The sequence below is a fragment of the Typopeltis vanoorti genome, chromosome 26 (assembly GCF_054136105.1).
Source record: "Typopeltis vanoorti isolate ZY-2024b chromosome 26, IOZ_Tvanoo_1.0, whole genome shotgun sequence".
NCBI lineage: Eukaryota > Metazoa > Arthropoda > Arachnida > Uropygi > Thelyphonidae > Typopeltis > Typopeltis vanoorti.
Genome location: NC_143574.1, coordinates 32453281 through 32469371, shown reverse-complemented (window position 1 = coordinate 32469371; position 16091 = coordinate 32453281). Strand labels below are relative to the sequence as shown.

Below are 16091 nucleotides of genomic sequence, written 5' to 3'. Positions count from 1 at the left end.
ATGTCTGCTCTTGATAAGGAACTTGAGAAACATTATAACCAGATTGAGCACATAAAATCCAATAGTACTAATAACAAAAAATCATACATTTACCTATAACTGTAGGTCATTATTTGGACAAAGAAGAGATTAGAGGAGTTATTACTGGAATCAGAATAGATGAATTGGGAGATTGTAAAATATTAGGAATATTCTATCAATAAAGGATATATATTGAACCACAAGGCATGTCATAATCATCCTCAAGGCAGATGATTATGACATGCTCAGAAAGAAGCTTAAATCTGTACCATGGCATTAAATACTGCAGAGGAAGGATGTTTGTATACATGGGATATAGTTAACGGTCATCGAAACAAAGCAGTATTAAATTGCATACTTAGAGAAAGGAGAGTTAATCAGGTAGAAGATAGATGGATGAGTAATATCATTAAGCATGAGCTGCAGAAGAAGAAAATGTTGTGGAAGATATATAAAAAGGAAGGTGACTGGCAAACTCGTGAACAGTACAAGTCACAGATAAGAAAGGTGACCAGCGTGGCAAGGAAGGCAAAGTCAGATTATGAGAAGAATCTATCCAGGGACCAAAGGAAATCCTAAAGAGTTCCTTCATTATGCAGCAAGTAGGAAGAAGAAGAATGACTGGAAGATTAACCTTAATGAGTGATGATGGGCATGAGGAGATAGACGCAGATAACATAATTGAGTTAATGAGTGTCCACTCTGCAAGGTTATATTGTCATAGTACAGTTACTGCTTGAACTTATGTGATAGAGACTAATTTGGGAACAGAGGTGGATGAATTGGGATATGGCAGAATCACAATGTAAATCAAATGTCGGATTATATGTAATATCAGTTTGGGTTTTACTAGAATGTTCAAGGGAACTGGCAATGCTTTTGACAAGTCTGCTTAAGTTCCAAGGGAGTGCAAAAAAGGGCAAAATAATTCCTTTTCATAAGGGAAGTTCTAAGACTATAATAGCAAATTATAGACCAATCATCATCCCAGATGTGGTGGTAAAAGTACTAGAAAAATTGGTAAAAACGTGAATTCAAGAATGCGTAGATAAAAATATGGTACTGTATGAAGGTCAAAATGGCTTTGTGAAAAGTCAGTCATGCCTTAATAATTTACTGACTTTTTATAATTTGAATAACAGCTTAGGTGGATAAAGAAATGACTACACAATGCTCTTACTAGATTTTGCAAAGGCATTGAAAAGAATACCACCTGGAATTACACAAATTAGAAAAAATGGGAATGGATATGACAATGATAAGTGGATAAGAGAATATTATTATTATTATTATTATTATTATTATTATTATTACATAACACCTCCAGGGAGTCCAAAGACTCATCGAGGGAGGGCACCTACTCTACAACTCTTCGTCTTCAACTGCATTTACCTTCATCATCTACACCAACGCCATCTACCACCGACCACCACACTAGTATCACAGACCATCACAAACATCCATGCCCGTGGCGGGATTTGAACCCGCAGCCTTTTGGGTGGAGAGTGGATACGCTAACCACTCGGCCAACCAGGCTGGCACTCATCAAAAAGAATCCAGATCTGTGCATAGTAGTAATAGTAGTAGTCCACATGGGCCTTATTACTAACTGTACTAATTTACTATTTTTATTCACCTTTACAATATGTTCTCGAGAATATTAAACCAAAGGATATTATGCTCAGTATTAATGTGTCAGATCAGATTTTTCAGGCTTATTGTGGGTGATGTAAGACTTGTATTCCTGTGGTTATTTTTCAACAGAACAACTTAATGTTTGTCTAAATTAAGAAGGGAGGCAATCATATTGAACCTGGTAATTACTGTTTATCCTTTACAGAGGATAACCAGGAATAAGTGTGGATAAGTGGATAACAGCTGGTAAGTGTAATAACAGTGGCTGCTGAACAGATATCAAAAAAGTGATATATATATATATATATATATATATATATATATATATATATGGAGTGGCAGAATCGAGGCAAAAACAGGTGACTATTGGTATGTCATCTGTTTCGCAGCACTGAACAAGGTGGTTCTGTACTGAGACCATTGCTGTTTAATTTGTACATAAATGATATAGGAAATAACCTGAAAGGAAATATTCAGTTGATTGCTGATGATGAGAATTAGGAAGAGTAATTGTTAATCAAGGCGATGTGGAGAGCTTTCAGGATGATTTAAATTGGATATCAGTATCGACAAAAGTTAATGGGTGTCAGTGTAATGTAAAGGAATGTAAAGTTATGCATTTTAGGACAGACTTACAAAGCATGTATCACACTGATGGTACTACTCCAGGAAATAGATGAAGCTAGAGATTTAGGGGTGGTGGTAGACAGAGACTTAAAGTTTAGAGGACAAAGTAAAGAGCATTAAGTAGACTCCAGTCATATTCAGTGATCACCACACGGTAGAGGCCATACTTCAGTATTTCCAAAAAAGAAAAACTAAAAACATTCATTAATTGGAACTTTCCATTATGGAAATTCAATGAAAAGCTAACAGAAGAAAGTGAATTTAATACAGAAGTAGAAAATATAATAGCAGAATCCGTAAAACTTGGAAATGCAATCAGTACGTGGAAAACGTTTAAATTAAATATCAAAAGTTCAGCTATTCGAATAGGAAGTAGAATAAAGAACCAGCAAAAGAGAGAGAACAGGGAGAAGATCTTAAAAATTTATCTAGCCTATACTACTCAGACAGAACAAAGAGACAAGTAAAAGCAAAAAAAATCAATTATAAAATAAAATAAAAGAACTTCAATACGGCTACAGGCATGTCTAAAAGCTGTAGAAATGATGAAGACAAAACATCCACTGGCTGGCCATTCAAAAGAGACAGAAACGAAAGAACGATAAATGCTCTGCATTATGAAAGGGAAACATTCCAAGAAGATGTAGACTTACTGAAGGTGCCTCACAAACACTTTAGGCTGTATTCACAGAAAAAGGGAGTGTTACGACTGAACGAAATAAATTCTGTCATTTTTACCAGATAACTCGAATAGCGGATGGAGAGATTGATGCCTCATTACAATATCGGAATGCAAGAATACAATAAAGTGACTAGGAAAATCTCCCAGAGCAGATGCTTAACTGGTGAATTCCACAAGATATTTTCAAAAGTTTGAAAACTTAATCATACGGATGTTTCTGTGGTTAAGAAGTTCAATCGAATTATTTCGGTTTTGTGACCACATTTTTATTAAAAAAGACTGTTTTTTAGAACTAAACAAGTACTAAAAAACAAACCAGACAAGTTTCGTTAGTCGTCAGACTAACATCTTCAGTGGTAAAGATAACTAACAGTTTAAAGCACAAACTATAAGAAATTAAGAAAAAAACAAGTTCATTTGTTGGTATTATGAATATCAAAAAAGTTCGTTAAAAAAACTGAATAACAGAGCTATACAACCGTTAATACGTGTTAGCTGATAACAATGCTATTTGATGTCACATTCTGCAGTTCACTTCACACTCACTGGGTAAATGTTTGATAAATGCTGAGCAAATTTGATTTTTGTTGCATTGCATAGGAATTTTGATCATATTTGCTGCCTCTTTGAATTTTTTTTGTCAAACAGTTTTTATCAATATAGGACATGTTTGTTCTGTCCCAGAGTACATCATGACCAGTAGAAATTGTGTGAAATGCCAAACCAGACTTATGTTCTCTCTTTTTTTTGTACAACCTTTTGATGTTCACTCATGCGGATTACTCCCAATCTCCCCATCTGGCCTACGTAGCAGATGCCACAGTAACAGTGAATACTGTAAACTCCTGGTTTTTTCATCAGGATGTGGAGGTTTTGGAGAATGAAGAGATTTTGATATCTTTTCAAGTGGTAGGAAAGTCACTTTTATGTCATACTTGTAGAGAAGTTTGGCTAATTTATCTGTGACATTCTTGATATAAGGAAGGGTGACTGCGTTCTTGAAGTCTTGTTTATTTAAGTTTCTTGTAGGTGCTGTATTGAGAATTTTCTTAATTAACTTAGTTTTAAAACCATTTAGTTGTAGGATCTGTGTTATTGTATTTCTTCTTTCTGCTTTTCTTCTATACTAGGATGCTGTATGCTTTATCCCTTAAGGTTTTTATGAGGTCTATTTTTTGCTTGGGGTGGTGGTGGTGTGAGATAGCATGAAGGAATCTTCCTATGTTTGTGTGCTTTCTATAAATGGAAAACGATAATCTGTTTTTTCTTTCATTTATTTAAATTTATTTCATTTATTTAGGAATTAACTTTGCATGTGTGTGTGTGAGAGAGAGAGAGTGAGTGAGTGAAAGAGTGCATCAGTTAATAAGAAAATTTCTGGAATGCTAAATGAACTTTAAGAAATCAAAATGTGTAATCAAATAACAGTGTGTTAAAAGAGATAACAATTAAATAGTTAATAACAGCAAAACAAAGGTAATAAGAGTTAAAAACCTGAATGTAACTAATAATGTAATTAATGTCATGCAGCTATTCACTGTTAATGACTAAGAGAAGTAATTTCACAAAAATGAATTACTTGTAACAAATAGTAATATCCTTAAGGAAATTAAAGCATATGTATGTAAATATATGATGTATATATCTATTTATGATGTATTTATTTGTTATCGGTTTCATAAAATACACTCAGTGGAAGCAGCATGTGCCATCCACGGCCAACTGCCTGAACGAAGAGCATTGCAAGTTCTATTCTTGTCGCCGAGAGGAACTTTTACTTAGCCTTTGGATTGAGGTTTCAAGTTATATTGTGAGCGGTCATCTAATTTAGCACTCATGTAAAATTATTAGCAATCTTTATCTATTTTGCTGTGTTCTTTTCATCATAAAATTGGAGTATTATAATGTGTTAGTGTAGATTTAATATTTTTAGAGTATTAGAATATTTATGGGCCAGTGTATATTTATATGCCGGCCTGGTTGGCCGAGTGTTTAGTGTATCCACTCTCCAGTCAAAAGGCTGTAGGCTTGAATCCTGCCATGAGCATGGATGTTTGTGATTTTATATAATAATGCTAGTCGTGGTGGAGTACAGTAGATAGCATTGGTGTAGTTGCAATGATGGTGGTTGGGGTTTGTTGTACTTGGTAGATTGGAAGGCCTTCCCCCGATGAGCTTTTGTACTCCATGGAGGTGTTAAATAATAATAATAATAATAATAATGACACTTTTATTGTGATATTGTTGACACCAACTCAACAAACAATGGTGGCAAAGAACCACGTTGTCCAGCAATTTGAATTTTTGGGATATTATTCAATGCAGTGCATGCAAAATGTATGCATTGAGAAAATTAGAGAATATGTGGAAAGAAATTGAAACTGGAGAGAGTATGTACTAACTGTTTGAAAAGTGAGTGTCTGTTAGGTGACGAGAATGCATATCCTTCATAGTACAAAAGCGTGAAATTGAAAAACTGCAAAAGTGTCAAGAGTTCAACAGGGCTGAAAAAAGAAAGAAGCAGGTGAGAATCTGAAAGAATAAAGAATGACCGAAAAAACAATTAAGGAGAAAACTGTCTATGGAGACTCAGTAATCAGGAGAGTACTTAACGAAAGTATGACAAAATCGTGTTTCCCCAGAATCAAAAATTCACGATATTAGCCACACCATAAAAAACAAAAACATAAGTTGAAGGAAATGATTCTTCATTGGTGCCAATGATTTGAGATGTGAGAAGTATTCTATGAGGGAGTACGTAAAGGATTTGTTAGAAGAGGCAAAACTGAAAAGTGAGAAGGTGAACGTTGAAAGTCTCCTACAAAGCTATGATAGAGGAGAACTGAGGAATTGGGGATTGATAGCCAATGAGTCTATACGTGCAAAAGGAATGATGATGTAGGTGGATCTGTGGTCTCTATTTGATGGAAAGAAGGATTTCTACAATGCGGATGGACTGCATCGGAATGGTTTGGGTGTTAAGTGTCTGGAGAGAGTTTTGTTCACCAAGCATGCCGAAGTATAAATTCAAGGAAACGTAAGCAATTAGAGTGGACGCAAGTAAGTCTCTGTGAAGGCACCCATGAAGTGAGTGAATGAAAATTACCAACTCAGGAATCAAATCTCTCAAGCAAAAATATTGAGTAGGGTAGTCAATTCAGAAAGTACAGGTGGGTGGGTGGGGGGAATAAAGGGATGTTGCTGTTTCTATTAATGCCAGAAGAATCAGGAACAAGAGGGAGGAGTTTTCTGGCATTGGTTAGTGCAACCTCACCAAAAATAATAGTCATTAGTCAGACTTTGGCTAACAGCAGATGATGTAGTTACCGGGATTGAATGTGAAGGAATTGGTATTTTTAGGGAAGATAGGAAGGGGGAAGAAGTACTGCTGATGGTAACAGATGAATTGCAACCAAAAAGAATAGGAAACAGGTGACACTCTTTCCTATTCTTTTTTTTTAATATTTTTTTATACTGTATATTTTGTCAACAGTTTCCTGTAGACAAAATATATACAGCGGCTGTTGCTATAGGCCAGGGAATTCTACAGATGATCTCAAAGACATGCATTGCTAAATTAGTACAATGAGTACAGGTCAAGTGATTATTATGGGAGACCTCAACTATGGAGATATATATAGACTGGAAGGAAGAAAGATCACATGGCAGAAAGGAAATAGAATTTATACATGCTGAGAGATAATTACTGAGGGCAGCATGTAATGGATGTGAGCACTATCAATAACTAAGGTAACATTGCTTCCAATTGGTGAAAGTGATCATGCTGTCTTGACTTAGGATATTGTAAAACATGAGGAATGTTCCATCAAGAATGTGGAACTAAAAGGAAAGTGTTTATGACATGCTTGGGAAGAAGCTTAAATCTGTATCATGGCATAAAACACTGCAGGGTAAGGATGTTAGCAGTGCATGGGATATAGTTAAGGGTCATCTAGAGGAAGCAGTATTATATTGTATACATAGAGTAAGGAGGGTTAATTGGGTAGGGGGTTAGATGGATGAATAATATCATTAATCACGAGCTGCAGAAGAAGAAAATGCTGTGGAGGGTATATAAAGAGAAAGGTGACCATCAAACTCATGAAAACAGTACAGGCTCAAGCAAGTAAGACAAAATCAGATTATGAGAAGAATTTAGTTGAGCAGGCCAAAGGAAATCCCAAAGAGTTCTTTCATTATGTTTCAAGTAAGAGGAAATATGACTATGGAAGATTAATTATCCTTAATTTGTGATGATGGTCACAAGAAGACAGAAGTGGATAACATAGTTGAGTTACTGAGTGACCACTTTGCAAGCATATATCTTCCTAGTGAGGTTACTGCTTTAACCTATGTGATGACAGACACTAATGTGAGAACAGAGGTTGATGAATTGGAGGTTCTTAGTATATTGCAGAATCTCAATGTAAATACAGCCATCGGATTATTATTATTATTATTATTCAGGCCTCCATGGAGTCAAAAGACTCATCGTGGGAAGTCCTTCCTAAAAACATAAAGTCTGTCAAGACTCATCGAGGGGAGGTCTCCCCTAAGAAACACAAAGTCTATCATACCACACTTGCGCGGGAATTTTAGATGGGATATTAGCTAGAGTTTTGCAAGAATGTGCAAGTGAACTGGCAAACCATTTGACTTTCAGTCTCAGCTGTGGTAGAGTTCCAAGTTGTGTTTAGAGGACATTATTTCTTTAAATAAGGGAGGTTCTAAGACTACAATAGCAAATTATAGACCAATCAGTATCTCATGCATGGTGGTAAAGTACTAGAAAAATTGAAAAAAAGAGAATTCAATGAAGGATAGATAAAAATATGATACTGTATGAGGGTCACCATAGTTTTGTGAAGGGTTGGTCATGCCTTAGTAATTTACTAACTTTTTTTTATAATAGAGTAACAGCTGAGTTGCATAAAGGAAATGGCTGCCTGATCATTTTTCTGGATTTTGCAAAAGCATATGACAGAATACCACATGTAACACTGTTATACAAATTAGGACAAATGGGGATGGATATGACACTGGTTAAGTGGAGAATAGGAAGGCTGCTGGTCAGATATCAAAAAGTGGTACACACAGGGGCAGAATTGAGGCAAAAAAAGGTGACTAGTGGTATGCCACAAAGTATGATATAGGAAATAACCTGAAAGGAAATATTCAGTTGTTTGCTGATGATACAAAATTAGGAAGAGTAATAGTTAATCAATACAATGTGGAGAGCTTACAGGATAATTTAAATAGGCTGTCAATATATTGGGTGCAATTAATAAGTGTCAGTTTAATATCAAGAAATTTATAGGATAGATTATTATTATTATTATTATTATTATTACGGGCAACTCCAGGGAGTCATTAGACTCATCGAGGGAGGCCCCAAATCATATTCATCACAACTATTCGACATTCATACAGTATCTATCATACCTCGCCTTAAACTCATTCACTGTCACAGCATCCACCACAGACTCAGGGAGTGCATTCCACTCATTCACTACTCTAAAAGTAAAGAACCCAGCTCTAACACCTTTACTAACCACACTTTTGCCCAGTTTCCATGGATGTCCCCTAGTCCTCCCACAACCAGCCCTGTTCTCAAAAATATCTTCTGAATTAATTTTATAGAAACCCTTGAGTAATTTGAATGTCTCAATCATATCTCCCCTCCTCCGCCTATCAACCAATTTTTGCAACCCACAAATCCTCAACCTGTTCTCATACGGTTCATTCTACAGACCTGCTATCATCTTGGTCACTCGCCTCTGGATCCTCTCCACCTCCTCCCCATCAAGAAGAAACCTAGGTGACCAAATCTGAGCACAGTAGTCGAGATGAGGTCTTATCAAGGCTCGATACAGAGGAACAATGACCTGCTTGTCTCTGCTTGTCAACGTATTCTTCAGCAACCAAGTGATTTGATGAGCTGATTTGGCCACTTTTGCAATGTGTCCCCTAAATTTCAATTCCTTATCCACCAACACTCCTAAATCTCGTGCCTCATCAATTTCCTGGAGCACGGTTCCACCAATGCAGTAAACTGCCGCCAATCTTTTCACCCCAAAATGCATAACCTTACATTTTGCCACATTAAATTGACATCCATTCTCCTTAGCCCAGACCTCCCATCTATCCAAATCATCCTGCAAAATTTTGACGTCATCTGCATTCACTATTGCCCTACCCAACTTCGCATCATCCGCAAACAAATGAACTGTTCCTCTCAGATCCTTTCCTATATCATTTATGAACAAATTAAACAGCAGTGGTCCAAGAACAGATCCTTGTGGTACACCACTAGTCACAGGCCGTCTTGTGGACTCTACTCCTGAGTAAACCACTCTCTGATATCTCTCCGTCAACCACCCTCCTATCCATCTCACCAACCCAATGTCCATTCCCATATGCTGCAATTTACTGATTAGAATTCCATGTGGTATCCTGTCAAAGGCCTTAGCAAGGTCCAGCAGAATCACTGTAAACCCATTACCCTTATCCAGTTCAGCCGTCACTGTGTTATAATACGTGAGCAAGACATTGGATGTCGCTTGGTGTCGCACGGATTAGATCGTCGGCTTGTCGAGAGCTCCTGAAAAGATCAGTATTATTTTGTGTTAACATTAGATATTTTACTAGAATTTTAAGTAGTATTGTTTGCTTTTGTTTCTTGGTGTGTCTGTGCAATTTTTGCGTGTTTTCTGTTATTTTAATTATTATTTTTAAGAAAAGATAGCGTACACATGGCACCGATAAAGAAAAAAATGGCGGCCAGGTCGCCATGCTTGTTTAAGAGTTTTGATGTAAAAGATTTTATGCAATGTGCTGTCTGTGAGATGTATGCCTTGCGAAGAGCGGTAGGAGTCTGGTTAGAAAGTGATAGTGGAGTTAATATGTGTAGAAAGTGTAAAGAGAATGAGGACTTCAAGCGTGTTTCGTGTATTGAGACTGATATCGTTAACAGTAGTCAGAATGTAGAAAATGGCGGTGTACTAGAGAATTGCGTGGTAGTGCCAGATAGGTGTGAGAGCATCGCTGAAAGTGTAAATGAAGGTAGAAACACAGAAAGAATGGATGATTTGATTGATAATGAAAATGGTGAGATAAATGCGAGTAGCAAAATTGCCCGTTTAAATGGCGCGATACACAGAGCCAAAAGACAACTGGAGCGTATGGAAAAATGTGTGTTGAACGTACCGACAAATAACCGGCGGAAGTCTGTGACGGCAAATAATAGAATGTTCGTAAACGTCAATAAAATGAAGGAGCGAGTGCTGTATGGGGATTCGCTATTAAGAGGCGTAATAATTGAGAGTTTAACGAAGTCGTACCAGCCGGGTGCGAACATAAAGGACGTCAGCGAATCTATTCGACTGCAAAAACAGAGGGTGAAAGAGATGATAATAGTGGCAGGAACGAATGATTTGAAAGAGGACAAAATTGAAATGATAGAGGATGTGAGGGAGTTGTTTGAGGTAGCAAAAGAGAAGAGTGAGAGAGTTAGGATGGTGAGTATCTTACTGCGGTATGACAGCGAAGTGTTTAGAAGGAGGGCCATAATTGCCAATGACTTTATGCGTGGGTTATGCATGGAGAGTGGTGTGGAATTTGGGGATGTGTGGAATGAGTTCGATGGGCAAAAGGACTTATATAAGATGGATGGGTTACATTTGAATGGAGTTGGTGTACGGAGACTTGAAAGAGTGTTGATGAATGATGTGGAAGTGGATGTACAGACTCAGGGAAACTAGATTTATTAAAAGGGGGGGGAGTAGATATGCAGACTTTAGGGGGGGGCAGTTAAGTGTATGAATGAGTATATTATGCCCGGGCGAGTACGACGGACAACAAATCAGAATGGGATAGTTAGTATAAGGAATCAAAGTAGGGATGGGACAATTGGGCTTCTGCGATTCATGTACACTAATGCCAGGAGTATTAGGAACAAGAAGGAAGAGTTTTTGGCCATGGTTGGCACTTCCAGGCCACAGGTTGTCGGTATTAGTGAAACATGGCTGACAGAAGATGATAAAGCTAGTGGGATTGAATGCGATGGGTATAGCGTGTTCAGGAGTGACAGGGTGAATAAAAAGGGGGGAGGAGTGTTATTGATGATAGCTGATGAGCTTCAGCCAAGGAGTATAGAAGTTGAACTGCAGGATGGGGAAAAAAGCACATTTGAGGCTGTTTGGTGTGAGATACAATCTAGCAGAACAAAATATACAATTGGGTGCTGCTATAGACCGGGTGATGGAGTGGATGGTGGGGATAGTATGCATAAGCAAATAGAAGAAATGAGTGGAAGGAGGGTAATTATTATGGGTGATTTCAATTATGGTAACACTGACTGGAAAGAGGAGAGGGCACATGGGAGGAAGGAATTGGATTTTATGCAGTTATTAAGGGACAACTATCTACGGCAACATGTATTGGAAAATACCAGGGGGCAGAGAGTGCTGGACCTAGTAATTGCAGCTGAGAATGTAGCTGTAACGAACATGACCATGTTGCCACCAATTGGTGAGAGTGACCATAAGGTCATGACTTGGGAGGTGGCTAAAGGAGTCGAATTTACAATTAAGACAGGGTACATGTGGAATTACCGGGCTGGTAAGTATGACAAACTTAGGTGTGTGCTTGGCTCAATGCCATGGCATGTAAAACTGCAAGGGTGTCATATGATGCAGGGATATGTTTCAGCACTTGGCTAGAAGGACCAGAACAAGGTCATCTCTGGAAGTTGAATAAAGGTGTGGTCATTAGGAGTGTAAAACTAGATTTTTTGCTTGGAGGTTTGTGAATGAGTAGAATGGGTTTGCCAGAGTCAGTTGTGAATGCTTTTTTGGTTAATGGGTTAAAGGAGAGGTATGATAGACTGTGTGGATAGACTGGGTCTCCCATAATAAGTCATAGGACTCCACGGAGGTGCCTGTATTATAATAATAATTTGTTAAAGCTTAAGTGCTGTTTGAAACTATTGTTAGAGACATAATGGAGTGAAACAGCACTAAGGAAGAATTAAAAATGTATTTAATTCTTCCAATAGATAATCTCATTCTCTGAGACATCATCAGAGATTACAATATGAGAATTAATACACACAAAGGCAACACAAAACTAAATGAAGCATGTGGATGAAAGACTAGTCTTAACTAGGTGGAATGTTGCCAGCCTAGGATGTAAACTGGAATCTCGAAGTATTAGCGTTTCCTATATTTTGGGAAGTTTAATTCAATCAGATTTATTTAGATTACGCTGATTTTTCCAAAAATAGTCTTTCTCTTCTAAATTTATTGCAACAGAGCATGGTGTTCTTTGCCCAATTGATTCTATCAACTGTATCTAAAGCATGGTTTGCAAGGCTCAACTGACCATGGTCATGACTGCAGATAGCTTTTTTTTGTTGTTGTTGTTCGTTTAAGTTCATGTTAGCTGATCTTCCTGTCAGTCCATAGCAGGCTAACTTTTCATCTCATTCACTAAGTCACCTTTTTCTTTTTTTCTTTTTTTTTTCACTATATAATTTAAGGAAATTACAATGTACTAGGATATACATTAAATTAAATTTTAATATATTTCTATATTTCGGCAACGTCACGTTGCCATTTTCAAGAACTTAACTACAAGACACCTGCATGCAGGCACAACAAACAGTAAGTGAGGAAGAAGTAGGAAGCTAATTATTTCTCCTAAAGTCCTGATGGTGCCCTCTAGCGGGCAATTTTGGTATTCTTGGGCGATTGGGCTGAAGGTCTTCTGATGTAGGTTTCCCAAATTTGAGGAAGTCTCATGCAGCCAAATTTGTTGAGGTTAGGATTGTTTCTTAGGGCTGAAGCTGATTCCATGAAAAGCCTTTCATATCTGTATTTGCTACGATGTATTATCCTGGCTTTCTTCCACCGTATTCTATGGCAGGTATCCAGAGCATGGTCAGCAAGACCAGAGTGGCTGTATTGATGAAAACGGATGTAGTCCTTGTGTTCTGAAATTCTGATATTTGCTGTCCTGCCTGTTTGGCCAAAGTAGGACAGCTTACAACTGCAAGGGACCTGGTATACACCAGGTAGGTCTAGGGGGGAAGGTTGGTCTTTAGTAGAGTGGATAAGGGATGCCAATTTTTTATATGGTCTGTAACAAGAAGTTAGCGCAGTAGCACAGTACTGACTATTATTTCGTCTCTGTGTCATAATTGTGTAATAATTTCTTGTGGGTATAAAATAGAAATGGAATCAAAAATTAAAAAAAAAGTTATCTGGTGCACAAAATCATAAGCATCATGCTGCGAAAGAAGCAGATATTAAAAAACAAACTGGGGCTCTTAATAAATTTGTTAAAATATTAAAATAATCTGATGCAGATTGTAACCACCTCGATACATCAGAAATCAGCGTTGAAGAACTGTGCACATCATCCAATTTGCATAAAAGTACTATTGCAACTATTGAACAAGATAACAAGATGCATGATTTAAGTGAAAAACAGTTAGGAGAAGATTTAGTTGTAGTTGACCACGAAACTAACATATTGTTAGTCTCTAAATTTAGAAGATCCAGGTGAATGGGGAAATATTGATGAAAAATTACAAGTTGTTTTAATTGAAATGGGGCCTGTTCAAAAGAAAAATATAATATATCCCAGAGATACATATGGTCGTAAATTTGGCGACATGTATTATAAATAGAAAAATGGAAAACGGGAGCTCTTGCCAAGAACATGGCTCATTTATTTTGAAACTTTAAATTCTGTTTTTTGCTTTTGTTACAAACTTTTGGCACCTACTGAATCAAGTAGTCTTATAGAAGGTTATAAAGATTGGAAAAATGTAAGTACAACTTTGCATAGACATAAGACTAGTTTTACTCACATGAAAAATTTCTTACAATGGAAGGAACTTGATAAAAATTTAAAAAACAAAACTACTATTGATTGCCAGACTCAAAGCATGCATGAAATGGAAAAGAAACATTGCACAAGTGTTTTAGAACTCTGATTGAAATTATAAAATTCTTGGTAGCCAAAATTTAGCTTTTTGCAGATCATCTGATAAATTGTATGAAAGGAATAACAGCAATTTTTTAAAATTAGTCGAACTGTTTGCAAAGTTTGATCCTGTTATGGAAAATCATGTTGAAAGGGCTCTACAATGAAACAATAGCATAGACTATTTGAGTAAAGACAGTCTAAATGAAATATTGGAAACTTTAAGTAATGCAATCAGGGATACAATTTTATTATCAATTCGAAAATCTAAATATTATTCCATAATTTTAGACTGCACACCTGATGCAAGTAAAACAGAACAAATGACCATTATTATTCGCTTTTTTTTCTGTGACAATGAAATTGTCAAGATCAGGGAAAACAATTTAGGTTTTGCAGATATATCAGATTCCACAGGACGTGGTTTATGTACAACAATAATGGAACAACTGGAAAAATGGAACATTCCCATTGAAGACATGCGAAGTCAAGGGTATGACAATGGGGCAAATGTGAAAGGGAAAAAATATTATTATTATTATTATTAAACAAGACCTCATGGAGTCAAAGACTCATCTAGGAGGTCCTTTTATCTCACACACATCTCATCATACTGTGTCTTAAACACATTCAAACTCCTTGCAGACACCACACTCTCAGGCAAGGCATTCCATTCATTCACAACTCTGCACGAAAAAAACCTGCCTCTCACTCCCCTACTCACACCCTCTTTATACAGTTTCCAGGGATGACCTCTGGTTCTCCCCTGATCTCCCAGTATTCTCTGTAGAACTTCTCCACCATTGATCCTATAACAACCCCTTACCAACTTGTAGGTCTCTATCATATCTCCCCTCTTCCTTCTCTCCACTAGACTCTGCAAATTACATCTTTTCAATCTTTCCTCATACTCGACATTCCAGAGGTCAGAAACTACCTTAGTCAGTCGCCTTTGAACCCTTTCCAACATCTCTTCATCCTTCTGAAAACCAGGTGACCAAATCTGGGCACAATAATCCATGTGTGGCCTAATCAAAGCCTTATACAATGGAACAAGAATCTCCCTACTTATACACGTCAGTGTCCTCCTCATCATTCCCAGAAGTCTTTGTGTTGTCTTCACAATTTTGGCGATGTGTCCCCTAAATTTTAGATATTTATCCACTATCACTCCCAGATCTCTAATTTCCTCTACTTCCAACAATATATTCTCACCAAGCATAAATTCTGCATCCCATCTTTGTTTTCCAAATTTTAAAACCTCACATTTTGCAACATTGAACTCACATCCCCATTTGAGTTTATTTATTTTCTGTTATTCTGTAAAGACGTTATTTTTTGAATACTTATATTAAATGTTCTAATTACTTCTGAATTCTTCTCTTATTTTCTCATCTATCTTCAGTTTCTTTTATTTTCCTAAAAGATAGTTCCACTTATAAAAATTTTTTACAAGTTACTAAATTCTTAGTAACTTGTGAAATGCAAGAATTTTTTAAACTTTAGTTCAAATAAATTTTAACTGTAATTAAAATTCATTTTAATTTTGTTAGCGATTCGGGTCAGTGAAAAGGCTATAATCCCTGTATCAATATATTCAACGATTTAAGTGAAGTGGCTTTATCAAAATTTGCTTTAACTTTTGAGAATTTTTGGAATATTCGTGTTTTTAATGATTATCCTGCATAGTCAACACCCCCGGTTCGTTACATTTTGCGAACCAACGTGTGGCTGTTCTGTCAAAATTTATTTGAGAAAGTTCAAATAATTTAAATTTTCATTATTATAGAAGAACCACACATGCCGGAATCGTTACAGGGGCACTTAGATCGAAATTGCATGCGGGCAGCAAAGACCCTAGCACCGGTTCTGGTTTTAATGATACTATATTGTTCAGAGGAAAGTGATGAGAAAGTTTGAATGTATCTGCTTGTGTTGGTGGTCTCATTATGATTGTGGGTTTGTTGTATGTTAGATTGTTATGTGTACAGAATTCCAGAAGGATTTTGCCCTTTTTTTCTCATCCATTCCAAATTTGCCCATCACATCTTTCATGTCTGGCATTAATCTCCCAACTTTGCAATGAGGCATGAGGTAAGGTAGATAACGTACCATTCATTTGGTCATGTGGTTTTGC

At 36.8% G+C, this 16091-nt stretch overlaps 1 protein-coding gene across 1 annotated transcript in view; it reads left to right on the top strand.

Annotated features, from left to right (window-relative positions):
• LOC150092465 (uncharacterized) overlaps positions 1 to 16091 on the top strand; it is a 195787-nt gene that overhangs the window by 48572 nt on the left and 131124 nt on the right. The window contains exon 4 of the mRNA XM_090414868.1: positions 4659 to 4775. Coding sequence (XP_090270994.1) covers positions 4659 to 4775 — 117 coding nt within the window. The remainder of the gene's footprint in view (positions 1 to 4658; positions 4776 to 16091) is intronic.